We start from the raw sequence: 16,155 nt of genomic DNA, 5'->3' as shown, positions 1-16,155 counted from the left end.
GACATTGGCAAATATTAGTTACATTTTTAACCTCTAATTGGTTACAGAATATAGATAGACCGTTATGACCGAATAAGCCTCTACATTGAATAAGAGGACCTGTACAAGACATCTGTACTTATTGTGTTTGATAACAGCATGCACTAGAGCCAATGACATGTTTCACCTTCACCTCAATGCATCATACAGTACATGAATGTCATCGTTTCACTGGTGTTAATGGGCCACTGTCCCAACTTCATGTGTGAGTGCTAATGAAACGCTAGCGACAATACTGAGGTGTGAGGACAACAGAGCTCTAACTGTCCTGGAAATTCCTGAATCCCTTCACTCCCTCGCTATTTTGTTGTTGAGGAATAGTTTTCACTCTAAGGTTGTGTTGTATTTTCAGTGCACTGACTACTTTGGAGAGCTGGATATTCCTCTACAGAGAGCAGGCAGTTATTGTAACTAAAGAATAATTTAAATGAATTTAATTAAAAATTAAAAATGAATTAAAATGTAACTGAATTAATATGTCACTTCTGGTATAAGCACCATATAACCTTTATACTAAATAACAAAAACATTGTTTTGTGCTGAATTGACTTGCATTTCATTACATGTCATGTCTGGCTTCTCATTTGTTTTTGATAAAACTGTTCAGCAATTTGAGGTGCGAAGCACACGTTTGTTCGCTGTAGGAAAAGTAGTAAACTAGAAGCCGGTTTTAAGAAGTCAGTGTCATTTTGTGAGGCTACTAATACACCTGAGTGATGTTCTGAACTTTTTATCCAAACTGTGACTGCTTTTCAACCATTTTTATTATACTTGTTATTCTAAAAACTTTGAGCACAGGGCAGTTAGTAAGTGCGTACCAAACAGATTGCAGAAAATTGAATGAAAGTTCTCTCAAACACTGTATTTTTATTTATTTATTTGTTATAATTCGTTTTAATAAACTAGAAGTACACAGTCGCTCATTTCAAAACCTAGTGAGCTGCTTTGATGTCTATTGTTAACATATGCAGCTGCCTTCAAAGGCAGCATCCTAACTGAAACGGAACTTAATAGTTACCAGTTTTGAACTGTACATATAGGCACCCACTTCAAATAACACTCTTCACGCTAAACGCACAGGAGACTTCTCGCATCGTTGAATTTAATTGAGTTTAGCATTAGCATGTTGCTAAGCTAACTGTGCTGTACTCTTACAGGCACAGAAATACATAGTATACCCAACTATTGGGTCAATTTACCGAGGCTTTGACAAATTTTTTTCTATTTGTGATGTAAACTATAGCCCTAGCATCAAAAAGGCTTTTTAGGCATATGTTCACACAAACAACCGTCTAGGGAAATTTTGTGGAAATGAGCAGTCTGTAGTCCCCTTGTCTTGACTGGTAAGTTTGGTTTGCCCTGCCATGTGTGCTGAGACATAAAGCAAGATTTTACATAATGGAGCGTGGGCCGAGCTACGAGCTGATTGGCCTCTCCGTTCTGTGCACACTAGCCAGTGGGAGAAAAACAATGTTATGATTGTGTGCTGCAGGCATGAGAGTTTTTCACTTGCAAAGTTACCATTGTAGAAACCTTTAGCTATCTGATGCCACAGCTACTGTTCCCTCCGAGGAGTGTAGGTTTTTTTCTGAAGTATAATAAAATGTGATATTGTTTTATGTTTTATAGGAATAGTTCACCCAAAAATGCTGTTGTTTGTAAATCTGTATGACTTTTCCTTAAGGGAACATCACAAAGATGTTAGCTTCAATAATAATTGACTTTCACTTCATATTTTGTTTCCACACAATAAAAGTAACTGGTGACAGAGGTTGTCAGTCCATTCTGTAGCATTCTGCCTAACATCTTTTATTTGTGTTCCATGGATGCAAAAACATCACAGGGGTTTAAAACATTAGGGTGAGTAATGTAAATTATGACCAAACTTTCATTTTCTGGGTGAGCTATCCCTTTAAGGAATGTCAGACAACAGCTTGAAGCCATGAGTTAGAAAGGTGATCTGGTTGGTTCATGATGTCATGAGGAGAATTAGAAGGCTTCACACTGCTATGTCAGCTCTGTGCACCATCTTACATAAACTATGGGAAGAGTAGACCTGCCCTGCACCCCTCATTGCCAAATGAGTGAATATAATCAACCTCTCAGAACATAACGTAACGTTCCTGTAAGGTGATTATATATTCACATGGATATGTTGTACAGCTTGTGCATGGATAATGAATGTGCTAGCACTGTGGTGCAGGAATCTAACATACTGTATCAGTCAGTTGCCTAGATAGTGTTAATATGGATCTCCGGTTAGCAGCCAATGAGAACAGCGTTGACATAAATATCACAGCATCACTGAGTAAGATTGATTGTGTGTAATTCTGTCACAGTGAATCAGTCTGACGAAAATAAAGCTGCATGGTTTGTATTTTATAGTACTTGCATAAGATGCCACAATGCTGCAATGCTCTAGGTGAGAGGTGATGTAGATGAGAGTGGCAGTGTACAAAGGACTAAGCAGTGCTTGTAAAGATTTATTTCTGTCTGTTAAAAAAACACCCTGGGGAGTCTCGTTTGAACTGCAGAGGTGTCCCTTTGAACTCAAAAAGCCCAGCAGAGAAGGGTGTAGATGGAGGGCCAGGATGTTGATAAAATGGAAATTCATGGCGATCCATGTTGAGATACCTCTGCAGTTCTAGTCTTATTTAAACAAATGTTTTTAGTTACTCCAAGTGCTCTATCCTAAGTCATAATTTATGCATTCTGCATTGAAAGTGTAATCATTTCTAAACCAAAAATGTAAACTTTTCATAAAATTACTGTTCATTTCTTTGTATAAATGTGGCAGCATTTTTGCAAATGGCATTACATCGTTCATTAGAAGTATCAAGGCAATTCCAAAGTGAAACGTCCACTGTGTGGTGCTAAAAGCGAGTACAATTTCCTCAGAAACAGGAGAGATTTTAAGATAAATGCTTTATCGAGATTTACATGAACAAAACCGACCTCCTCAACATAAATCTAAACTTAAACCTAACCTAACAGCAAATACAGTATGAGAAAACCCAACTGCTGAAGCAACAACATTATGTGATGACACCTTGGGCTCATGTGTCGACTCTTGCGTGCTCTCCTGGATTAAAATCACCATCACGTTGCAACTTGATCACACACTTAGAAGCTTTTAAATCTAGACATTATCACCTTGAAAAATGATAAGTATGGCTTAGAACACTTACTGGCCTGTTTATCTGATCTAAAATCTTGGGTGTCTTTTAATTTCTTAAACCTAACGAGGCTTTTGACAGGTGTACGCAAATGTGAACATTTTAATTTCCCTGTACTGGTTTCTGATTCGTTACATAATTGAATTCAAAATATTACTATTTGTTTTTAAGTCCTTAAATGGAATAGCGCCATCATATCTCTCTGATCTATTATCTGCTCACCAGCCTGGGAGATTGCTCAAGTCCTCTAGTCAGAGGCTTTTCCCCAGTTCCCCAGGTCTAAAATGAGATTCAGAGGTGACAGTGCCTTTGCGGTAGTGGTTCCAAAGCTTTGGAACTACCTACCTGTTTTCTCAAGAACTGCCTCAACAGTACATGATTTTAAATCAAAGTTCAAATCTCATTTATTTTCACTAGCTTTATTCAATCTTAGATGCACTTTATTTCTGAACAGCAATTGGTTGTACAGCACTTTTGTCAACTGTCATTGTTTTAACTGTGCTATATAAATAAATTGGCATTGACATTGAACTTACAAGTCAAAAATATCGCCTTGCAAGTCATGCACTATACTAAGTATTTTGATGTGATAAGGTTGTGTGAGGAACAGAGCGAAAAGCATAACTGATATGCTGTTTTACCTGTGATTTGTGCGAAAGGGAATACAATTAATTGTTGTTTTAGTGCCTCTGGTGTTTATTTTACCAGAATACTGCCTTGATTCGTACAACTAGGCACATAAACATCTTTTTCCAAAAATGTAGGTATGGTAATGTGATTCAATCAGACCAGGTTGGAAAAAATGAGTGCACTTTTAATTCCGTGACAACTGAACAGATTCAGCGAATGAATCGTTATACTGATTCAGACTGATAACTTGTGCATGCATGTGTCTTTTAACTGATTCATTAAAGGAAACAGCTCATATGAGACTTTTGTTTGTTAATCAGACTACGCTGGTTTTGGTGTATAGTATGCTCGCCTATATGTCCGGCCAGTGGTGACAACATGGTAGAAAAATGTGATGTCTATTTGTTGTCTTTGTTTTATATATAGAGAATGAACATGGTAATTGAGGATAACTGGATTGTCCTTGCTTGGAGTATAAAAACAATAGTGAAGTAAAGTCATTGCCTATTTTGTGCTGGATGCAACTATTTTTTGTGCATAAATAAATGCACAAACATACACATTGCCTCATTTTGTCCCATCTCGTACCCTGTTTATACCATTCTTTCCTCACAAAACCCAACAGTGTGTATTCAACTTTCTTATGCCGAGATGTTTGCTCACAACACGCTTGTTTCATACAGAGAACCATTGTGGCTCATCATTCGCCAACCCCCCTGTGCAAAGTCAGTGGCACCTAAAGCACTCTGAGTGTATACAAAACTATATCTTGTTATATGATACACAGTACAGAACTCTAATGGCACTATAATGACAAGCACCGAAGTGTCTAGGCACATTTGTCCAAAACCCCTTTTGTTCTCTAACAATTACAATAGTTGTTCATTCCCTTCCCCTTTATTTACTGTCAACAAGCATGTTAATTATTTACTTAGTACACAGTGCTGGAAGTTATTTAGACTCCTGGGTAGTGTGAGCTATTATTATGTGTATCAGTCTTAACTTTCACTTGGATTATAAAGTTAATTTTAATTTATAATAAAACATTGTTGGAAAAGACAAGCGTTCAGTGTGGTTCTTTCAAGTATCAAAAGCCCAGTTTTTCAACCCAGTAATAAAACGTTTTGTTGGTTAACTTATTTTTAACATTACATTACTTTGACGTGTTGGATTGCACTATGTTAATTTACATTATGCTATGTTACGTTAAGTTACTTAAAGGTGCTACAAACTTGATTTCTCTTTTATTTTTCAAGGGAGTAATTACATCTCATTGACAGCACATTAATTGTTGCTGTCATAATTGGTTTGCTTTAACAGCATACAAATTTAATTAAAGGATTAGTTCTTCAAAAAAACTCTCCCCGCCTTTCCAGCCATCCTAGATGTGTTTGACATTCTTTCTTTGCAGAACACAAAAGAAAATGTAAAAAATATATATCTCACCTCTGTGGGTCCATACAATGCAAGTGAATGGTGGCTAGAACTTTAAAGGTCCAAAATGCATAGAAAGGCAGCATAAAAGTAATCTGTATGACTTCAGAAGCGATATAATAGTGTGAGTGAGAAAAAAAATTAAGTCCTTTTTTTACTATAAATCTTCACTTTCACATCCTTCTTTTGTTTTTAGCTATTCACACTCTCTGTGCATATCGCCACCTACTGGGAAGGGAGGATAATTTATAGTAATAAAGGACTTAAATACTGATCTGTTTCACACTCACCTATCATATCGCTTCTGAAGACATGAATTTAGCCACTGGAGTTGTGTGATTACTTTTATGATGCCTTTAGGTATGTGCTTTTTGGACTTTCAAAGTTCAGGTCACCGTTCAAGCATTGTTTGGACACAAAGAGCTGAGATATTCATCTAACCCTAACCCTTTCTTCTGCCGAACACAAACAAATCTAGGATGGCTTGAGGATGATAAGAGAATTTTCATTTTTGGGTGAACTATCCCTTTAAGTTCTACAAAATCTGTATCACAGTTGGAATTTGGAATAGCCTCTAATTTACTTGTTCACTAGTGTACACAAATCTGGATCAGTCTGGTTTTAAACATTGTCTAAATCAGCACTAACTATGGACAATTATTACAGTAACAGCAGAATAGTCTTTGTATGGTTTAGTTTGTTCATTTTCTTGATGACCCTTTGCTTTCCTTCCTCTCTCAAGTTCACTTTCCTTCTTTTTATTACATTCTTCTGAATTTTCATGACTACTTTTTGAAAGTAGTCTTTTAACTCTCAATCTTCTCTGGAGTAGCCATTACAGACTTCTGCCTACCTTCAAATTACATCACTGTTTAATTAAGTCCAAATGTTCACAGTATTCTGCTCTCTGATGTGAGACAGGTCGTTAATCAAAGTGTTTGACTTGCCTTTTATAGCACTGGGTCTAGACACATTAGGCAGGAATCAGAATGTATTTCCAATGACATCTGTGTCCACAAAATACTGCCAATTCTTGAGATGAAATACCATATTTATGTGCACATTTTTATCTGTGTTAGTTGATCAGAATGTATTGTTTTCTCTCCCTAGATTTGTGCGGTGTGTTTGGAGGAATTTAAGCAGAAAGATGAGCTGGGAATCTGCCCCTGCAAACATGCCTTTCACAGAAAGTAAGTACCCTGGCATTTGTTGGTTCCTAATAAAAAAAAAAACACTTCTTAAGAGTGAAAATTTGTAAAACCACACCAGCTCCTATATTATGGCTGATTAATATTGCAATGAATATGCAACCAATGTGGGGACTAGTTCCTCAGTTAGTCAAAGTCCAACTTATACTTTGGGAAGCGTTTGATGTTACTTGAATTGGTGCTATTTTAGTGCATTTCTACATTTATACTGTGGAAGGCTTTGTTTGGAATTTTTTTTAAAGCATTATATTGTTACATGTTGTTTTCTTTTCTTTCCTAAGAATGAAATAAATGCATTTTAACTGGAAAAAAAAGTGTATTTAGTCAAATTTCAGCACTTTCAAAACTGTGATTAATTGCGATTAACTATGAAAAGTTATGCAATTAATCACGATTTAATAATGCAATTAATTATGCAATTAATAATTTTAAGAATTTAATTGACTGACAGCAATAGTGTCATTTAGTATCAAGCACACCAAACATTAGTTTGAGCAGCCAACTGGACCAGACCAGAGACGATTTAGCCTGAGATGGAGCACTTGTGTTAAAGTAAATGAGAAATTTGAACACCCAATATAGCAAATGTATAAAGGGGAGCCCTGCCTTACAGGGAAAATAGCCATTCTCCTTTTAGATAAAGAAATCTCCTGTCAGTTAACTTGAGAACGCGCATACATATTAGCTGTATCAGCCTAAAAAAGGCTGTAATATGATGTTTGATCGTAATTTTGACCAGTAGATTTGGAGATTGTGGTCGTCCCCGTTCAAGTAGATAGAAACTGTACTTTTATGCCGTTTGTATTCATAGAAAATAGGTGCCTGGGAGCATTCCCAAGATGGCCACTCAGTGGTCTGACTTGCCTTGAAAGGGACTTTGACCAAACATAACAACATTTGCTCAACCAATATAGTGTAATTTCATGGACTGACTGTTTATCTGAACAAAAGAAGACGGGGGGAGTGTTTGGAACTTGTTTGAAACCATTTCTGCCATTCTGTTTGGTGCCACTAGTGGTGCAGAAATTACGTCATCTTTAAAAAAAAAATAGTACACTCAATGTCAGGTTGCCTGGTGGGTGTTGCTTTGAAGTGAGCTGGATAACTGCGATGTGTAATTGAGTGTGAAGTCTTGTGGAAATATGTCTGCCTCGTCCATCTTCTGCTTCTTCTATATGTGAGACATTAGCACTGGCTTTATGTCTCAGTAAATGCCAGAGTAAATGTCAGAGTTATGCTTGGACACTTACCACAGGGGTTGGTAGTGCTCTGTTCCTTCTAAACATTTCAGTTTGCCTCTGTGGGCATCCAGGACAGGTCTTAAAAATAAATGAATGTTTGAAGTGACACGGCCGAAACTGTCTAAATGTATATTTATAATGCTAATAGCAATGATTTAGAGAAGATATTGGATTTTCAGTTCCACACTGTGACAAGGAGGTGGGCGTGGCCGGGCCGTGATGGAACACGGCTGGCGCTGAATCAGCCAATCAGGGGGAGAGTGAGATATGGGGCAGACAGAGACGCACGCTGCCGCAATGAATGTGTGTGTCTATGTCCTTATGTATTATGTTGTTTTAAGTTAATTTAAATCATAACATTTTATGTTTACTGTTCAGCCGGTTCCCACCTCCTCCGTGCCCGTCCTTTATGTGTTACACACACATTTACTGTATATCAAACTTTTTGAGCTTTTGTTTAAATATTCAAACATGTTTTAAGCATGTTAGTTGATCAGCAAGAGTTAAGTAAGTGGTTAAATGGATTTTATTACATTCTATGAGACAATATAAGTTAAAGGTTTTGAAATGACTTTTATAAGCATCATACATTTAATAAGTGTGATGAAATAAAAGCTCTTTAGCATTGTTCACATATGGCAATAGTTATGCTACATATGTGCTAACTGATTAAAAATAGACAGATGTAGTTACCAGATTGACATTACTTCATGAAACAATATAATATGTCACTAAATCACATGATGAGTCGGCGTATCATTTTGCATGTCACACTGTATGAAATATGAGTCACATGCATTTCCCTTTTAAGAATCCCCCTAAAATCCCCCTCTCAGCCAATCCTGAAATGAATATCTTTTTTCAACATGAAAGTATACTATAAAAAATACTATAAATTTGTAACAGGCAGAGAGAAAAAGATAATGAAGGAAAGGAATTCAGTCTATCCTCAGGAAAACAGAATGTATCAAGGCCATTAATAAATGACTAATAACATTGACAAAATAGAGCAGTGAAAACTGTGTACTGATCATTTCTGTTTGTATATGCAATGTATTTAGATCACCGTTTATTGTTTTTTTTTTAGCTGGTTAGCAGGCATGTTTATTCATAAAAGTTATAAGTTTGGATGCATTATGATTATACAGTACAGATTAAGTGTTATTAAACACAGATGGGCAAATTACCTAACACCCTCATTTTAAACCTCAGAAAACTCCAGACTCTGTCAGTGATCAAATGGGTACTCCTGTATCATAGATCTGTTTGTGTTCCCGATGGGGGCGAGCCAGGGCCTGAAATAGAACTGTGCTTACAGTGAATTATTCATCAGTGCAGACATGGCAATATCTCACTCAGACTAACCCAGGATTCTAACTCAGTCTCACATTCCACATGAGCTTCCTGCAAGGAGACTCTCACTCTGCTAACACTGCCAGCTCAACCCTGCGAAAACACACATCATATGAGACTGTTATCCATTTAGGGTTGCTTCCATTAACATAGTTGTGGTAGTTGGGATGAAAGTTGCAGTGTTATTTCAACACTTTTAAAGTGTTTTAATGGCTTTCTGGAATACATGATTCTGAGGTTAAGTCCACATTAATACATTTTCATTTGAAAACGCATTGATACACATTTACACCCCTCAACCACACTAGAAAAGTGTCTTCCTCCACCGAAAAGGGAAACCTTTGAAAATGCTCTCCATAACAGCATAGTGCATACTTTGGTAAACGTTGACGTTAGGGTTCTCAAATGGATTAGTGTGGTGGACGTGATTTTGATTGGACAATCGCAGCATTCTTCAGTCTATTATATTGGTATAATGACCGCTAAACGGTATAATTGACTGTTGTAACAGGCAGCTGATGTCCAGAAGTTGTGTTAGTTTAATTTGACAGATTTCACTCTAGGTATTTTTCTTCTAAAGTAAGAAGAAAGACTACATGTTATACAGTATGTATACTTTTAAAACTTCACGTGTAACCGCAGGACCTTTTAAAATGAACTAGTGAAGCTCAAAAATGTCTTGGGCACATAAGATGTTTCACAAAAACATGTGTCTTAAGATGGTTATTTATATCTTCAGCTTGAGTGTCAATAGGAAATATAAAGGTTAGACTCCCAAACATTACTTTTGCAAATAGATAAGAAAAGCCCCCCATTGAACATTGTCAGTTTGAGATTACATAAAGAGACAGAAGCAATTGAGACAGCCTAAATAGTTAGAAGAACCAATTCTCCAAGAAACTTGGAACATCCTATCTGCCAACAACCAAGAAAAACTGTGTTCAGGTGTACCTAGGAGAATTGGTGCTGTTTTAAAGGCAAAGGTGGTCACACCGAATATTGATTTAACTTTTTTATGTTTACTGGATGTTGTATGACATTCATTAATAAAGGAAAACGTATTTATTTCATTATTTTATTAAGACATCCTCACTATGCAACATTTTGTTTTGTGCCTAAAACTAACTGATGCTCATGCACACACTCTATATGGACGTGAGCATTGGCCAAAACAATGAGGCTGAGCGTGATCCACCGGCATCATGCTGACAGATGAGGTAGCATAATTAAAATGACACAGTTATGATTGTTTTACTACAAACTTTGAGACTGTATATTATATTTGACTCTCCAGTCCTGGAACAGGGCTAAAACAAAGTGTAGATATATGTCTGACTATGCAAGACTGTAGTTTAAAGTAATCACTTTTCTTTGCATGATACATTGACTGCATTTATACGATAGCCTATGTCGGCGTTAACTAGCTAGCCAACTTTATCAGTAGCTGTTTGTTGGATGATGACAGTAGCTGTTTATAAAATAGACTGTACATTATAAATATGTTGACACAATTCAGTATTGATGTGATTTCATCACAACTGTCATTTTGATACATCAATGCACTATTGTTATATTATAATAGAATGTATATTTTTTTCTGTATAACCAAGTTACGTTACAATAATGAATGGGTCTTTTTGCACTATCTTGAACATTGTCTAGCATTCATCTCATGTGTTATTGTAGTTTAGCTAAAATTACACAGATCAATCCTTATGGCGCTATATTTCACATGCTTTGCAGTTATGTAAGCTTACCTGTCCAATAAGAAGAACGCCAATTCAGTGTCTGTTTTGATCCCCAAAACCGAATGAAGGTCCCTCCAGGAACCAAATGCCCTGTCGATGTTCACTCTAGTTGTCACTCAACCACGATCACATTCCCGCTTAGCCAGACAGGATTCCGTAGATTTTTAAAAAAACATTTTTTTTTTTGGCTTACTCTGAGTCTGTATTGTGCTGGGAGCTGGAAGTTTGCTGGATTCCATCTCTAAGATAACATTACCTAGTGCTGCAAACTGTTTGTTGTCCCTGTTGAATAGTGGAAGAAAAGCACTGAGGCAAGGCTCTCGGGAGCGCACATAAACATCACAACCTTTGGATTTTCCCTGCAAAAGTGGCCACTCTCTTCACGTGAAAATCAGTCTACAGGCTTTAATAGGCAACCTAGGAAGTCCGGGAAGGGCTCGTTTTTTAAGTTGTGTTACAAGCCGTTCACACGTTGGCAAAAAAAGGCGAATATTACATGAAAAATTTTACATATTGCACCTTTAAATAATATACATATGTAAATTAAGTATACTGACATTTCAATGCTTTTTTGTTTTTTAAACTTACTTAATCACATGACACATGGAAGCTTTCCATTGGAAGGCTTATTGCATGCTTGACAACATCGCATTGCTTTAATAGAGATAGCAACAAACGTAACAATAAAATCAACAAATAATTGGTGTAAATAAACTTTCAAACAGTGAAGCTATGCAAGTTCATTAATTATTCAAGCCTAGTGCATGCTGGGAATGCCAGCTTCAAAAAGTTAAGTGAAATTTACTCAAATAAGCAAATAATTTTGACATGGTTTTATCCTTTAGGATTCATACATAATGACGCAATGTAAAGATAACAATCAATCATAAATAATATTTACTTATAAGCTAGAGCATTGGTCCCCAACCCTGTTCTTGGAGGCCCCCCAACACTATACATTTTGGATATCTCCTTAATCAAACACGCCTGATTCTCATTAGCTCATTAGTACAGACTCCAAGACCTGAATTGGGTGTGTCAGAATAGGGAGATATACAAAATGTGTGTTAGCTACTAGCTCATTGTGCTGCATAAAGCAGTTGTTGCGTGGTGATTTTACACAAGTGTAACAGTTAAATTGACCTGGTTGTTTTAGAAGCAAGCTTCCAGTAGCTGGTCAACTAAATAAAGTAAAGCTTTCAAGCAGAGTATAGAGTTAACATAACAAAACATACCATCCTCCATCGTGGATCTACGCCAGTCCAGGGCACTCTCCATTTGGTCGAACCACTTCCACTTTTCCTTGATGGTTCTGTAGTCACTTTAAATTTTTTTTTTTGACTTTTCCCTACACTGGTGGTAGCTGTGTGCGGCCAACAGCTGAGACACTTCCTGAGAGACTTTTTTGTTTCGCTCAACGCTAACGAGTGGACTGTCTGCACCTCGTTTATTGACCACGGCGTGGTTTTGTGCACAGCCATTTCTTTTTTTCACAATTCGAAAGTTGTGTGAACAAATGATACTGTTATCGCTGTTACTAACTTTAAAACTAGCGGGTTGATGTCGCATTCGGAAATCCAGTTACGCTAGTAGTGACGATTCTCCCTGACCAATCAGTGATCTGCAGGATTTTGACTTCACATTTAGTATCAGCTCGACTCGCTTGGAACCTCGACCGAGCTGGTACTAAAAAAGTATCAGGTACCAGGAACTATCCACAGTGAAAAACCCCAAAAAAGAGAGCAGAGTCGAGCTGAGTCGAGTTGTACCTTGCAGTGAAAAAGCCCCTTTACTGTCTCTTTTTATATGCTCAGGTTCTAGTGAGCCATTAGAGTCGGAGTGAGCCGGTAGTCACATTATAGTAGGCAGTTTCACAATAGCAGAGAGACTCTTGTACTGTACAAGCTGTAGTGTACAGCCATAGGGCTCCTCTATTGGCTAATCTGAGAAATTTTGAGAATATTATGGTCTAATTAGCCATTTTATGTTCCATATTCTTCTCTTTCAGGTGCCTTATTAAATGGCTGGAGGTAAGGAAGGTATGCCCGCTGTGCAACATGCCCGTCTTGCAGCTGGCACAGCAGCAGAGCATGCTCGAGCCTGTACCACCCATGCAGCAGCCTCTGCCAGGGGTGGAAAACCTGGTGTAATCCCTCCTGTTTCTCCTAAAACTGCGACCACCACTACCTTCACACTCCCACTTGTACAGGTACATGCTCATATCCAAGGACAGAGTGCAGGATTTGCGCCCGGATACATGGTGACCTGTGACCCGCCTGTGTTCATGTTCTGCCTTGGTGACTTTACAAAGGATTCCTTCAAATTACAATAATAATTGAATTACACAATCTCTTCTATTTGATTTTGGCTTTTTTCATTTTTTTTCCTGTGGGATAATGAAGATGTGAGTATACATGGCCAAGCCATGTTTATAGTATCCTTTCCACACCAAAGCACTTTTTTAAGGGACACCAGTGTGAGGCAAAAAAAGACAAGGATTAACATAACATAACGCATTAATAAACAAAAACAGCTACTTTTAAAGCTAAAGTTTGTTTTAACAAGCACTTTACGCGAACTCAAGCCTAGTTGCGTGTGATGGTAGTGAGATTTTTATTTTGTATTTTATGATTTCAATCTTTTTTAGTTGATGTACACAGCCACAGAGCAAACCAATGCTTTTATTTTATTCAAAGGGTTTCATTAATACTGTATATTAAAGGGACAGCAGCTCTCCATTGTGTATGTTTGTTTGCGTGATTGTTTGTATATTGACGGTCAGTGGAAAGAAACTTAGTTTCACACATGAACAAAACAGATCCCTAAAAACACAGCGGATCGTATTTGTATACATATAAGGTGTACATTTGAGGAAAAAAAGGAAGTGTCTATAGGGGTATATTGGTAGATATGGTTCATTGTGAACTTGTAGCTTGTGGCCAAAAAAAAATTTTAATACAGAGCTTGTCTTAGTAAGAACATTTACATTACATCATAGTCAGGATGTGACCCGGCAGTATATGACCTGTTTCCTGTGTAATTTTTCTGTTTGAACTGCTTTTAAGTTAGGGATGTGTTACATACAAACACACACACACACACACTTCTGGGAGCTTTTGGTCTTAGGCTGTGCTGTCTGCAATTTTTGGCGATATTTAATTAGATAGCAACCAAACAGGTTAAGACAAGAGAACAAATTAGCAATGACTTGTAGACACAATCTGAACAAAATAAACAAGTGGACTGGTACACTTTATTAGATATGCTTAATAATTCTCATACACACTACAGAAACAAAGTCCAGTCTGAGCTGAAGTCATTGGGACAACAGAATACTTAGTATTAGGTTTGTAGAATGTCTAGTCTAGTATCATTCCAGCATCTTTCAGTATATCAGTCCTGCAATTTTTACACATAGACACAAAGAATCCTCAGATATTAAGAGCAGTGACACCACTCATACAGACAGCACTGCTCTACAGCAGGTTGGAGCTTTCTTTATTCTGTATAATATAATGGAAGCTCTGGCTCTTTCCCCACTCTCTGCTCTATTGTACTGCATTCATTCAGAGCCCCCCCATGGGTCATGCTGGGTCTCTGTGGCCTCCGTGTTATGGCAGGCCAATAGGAAAAACGTTTGTGTATTTGGATATAGAATGGTGGTCAGGGATTGATCATAAAAAATTAGTGGGTCATAAATGATGACTGGCAATGAACAGCCCTTTCATATTGTTGCCAAGTAGAATTATCTGACAAGTAATGTTTTAAATGAATCCAAACTAAGTGCTGTCTGGTCATGGTTTGAATGGTGTACTCTTTGTCAAGCAAACTGCCCACCAAGTTCCACAATATATCTTTGTGTTTTTTAGAGAGGCGGTTCAGATTGTGAATTTTAAGTTAAGCTTATTTAATGTGACAGTGTTTATATATATATATATATATATATTTTTTTTTTTTTTTTTTTTTTTTTATTTATGTTATTTAATATGTTTTTACATTTGCTGCGTGTGTGGAAAAACTACACTAATATTACCTAAAAAGAAAAAAATGAAAAGATATTTTTTCATTTTTTTATTTTGGCTCGTCTTTTTGGTTTGCTCTGGTACATTGTCATTGCCTTACTAAAGTGTCAAATGTAATTCCTTATCATGGAAAAATATTGCTAATTTTGGGTCCTAAATTAGGATTTCTTCATCTCTTTGCCATTTTTTTAATACAGCAGGTCTTAAAGGTGTACAAAGAGTCACTCTGAAAATGAATGTATGCATATAGAGAGCTGTGTCATTATAATGTGAAAGAAGTCGATTGTGTCTAAAATTAAGAGTTATGTCACTGCACTTTTCATACTCTTCAGTTTTGGTGGTATTGGTGCCTAGCCATTGCGGCACAACAGAAATGGGGCAAAAAATTCATTTATTGTGTGCTATAATTTTAAACCCATAACATTAGTGTTATCTAACAGCTTTAATTTAGTAATATGCAGATTAGGCCAAGATAAAGGCTTTTGGGATTTTTAGTACGTTTAAATAAAAAATAAATCAGCAATAATCTTAAGTTTGAAAGCATTTCTAGAAATCAGGATTGTGTATTAAGTAAAAACAGGTGAATACAGGTAAAGTGGGACACTTAAGGTTAATCATCTATCATGTTTGTATTTTCATATTACTAAAAATTGGCATTACGGTCATCATAAACTAGTATGGGATGACATTAATGTAGCCATTTGGATCATATTTTAAAAACAATGGCAATAACAAATTATCAGAAACTCTCCCTCTGTCCTGTATTCACCCCTCAATGTCTTTGTAAAAAGCCCTCAAGCAAGTTGGAAATGTTAAGTAATAGGCGAAAGTATATCTTTACTCAGTATATTCAAACTTATGTTTTCTACTGATCATTACTGAAAGTGCCACATCTGGATGACCAAATTTTATTTAGAAAAAGTTAGGATTTATGGCTCTCATTTCAATCAGTGGTGTCCTGTTTTTGGGTAGAGATTGGCAGAATATCTGTTGTAGAGCAGTAATCATTTTAATGCTTTCTGAAATGATTTGATACAAGATTACTATTAAAAATAAACTGCCAATTTATCAGCCATTATTGTCAAGCACCATGAAAATGCCAAGTGTTCTCCACCTCTGTCCATCTTGAATTTCTTGACACACACACAACTCTTTTGCCTCATGCTAAGATCACCGAATATTGCCCCACCCCTCGCCATTCCCATCATTGTGACCTCATATATGTAAACATATATGAGCCCCACCCCCTTCCCAACACAGTCTTGTTTTAACACTGCTAATGTTTGTGGATCTCACAAACATGT

At 36.8% G+C, this 16,155-nt stretch overlaps 1 protein-coding gene across 2 annotated transcripts in view; it reads left to right on the top strand.

Moving 5' to 3' along the window:
• Positions 1-14,402, top strand: part of LOC127643588 (RING finger protein 24) — a 45,958-nt gene extending 31,556 nt beyond the window's left edge. For both annotated transcript variants that reach the window (XM_052126374.1, XM_052126375.1), the window contains exons 5-6: positions 6,390-6,469; positions 12,838-14,402. In XM_052126374.1, the coding sequence (XP_051982334.1) occupies positions 6,390-6,469; positions 12,838-12,979 (222 nt within the window). In that variant the 3' untranslated portion in view covers positions 12,980-14,402. The remainder of the gene's footprint in view (positions 1-6,389; positions 6,470-12,837) is intronic.
• The last annotated feature ends 1,753 nt before the right edge of the window (positions 14,403-16,155 follow it).

The sequence above is a fragment of the Xyrauchen texanus genome, chromosome 5 (assembly GCF_025860055.1).
Source record: "Xyrauchen texanus isolate HMW12.3.18 chromosome 5, RBS_HiC_50CHRs, whole genome shotgun sequence".
Lineage (NCBI taxonomy): Eukaryota > Metazoa > Chordata > Actinopteri > Cypriniformes > Catostomidae > Xyrauchen > Xyrauchen texanus.
The sequence above is the reverse complement of the archived record's forward strand: the minus strand, read 5'-3'. Positions and strand labels throughout refer to the sequence as shown.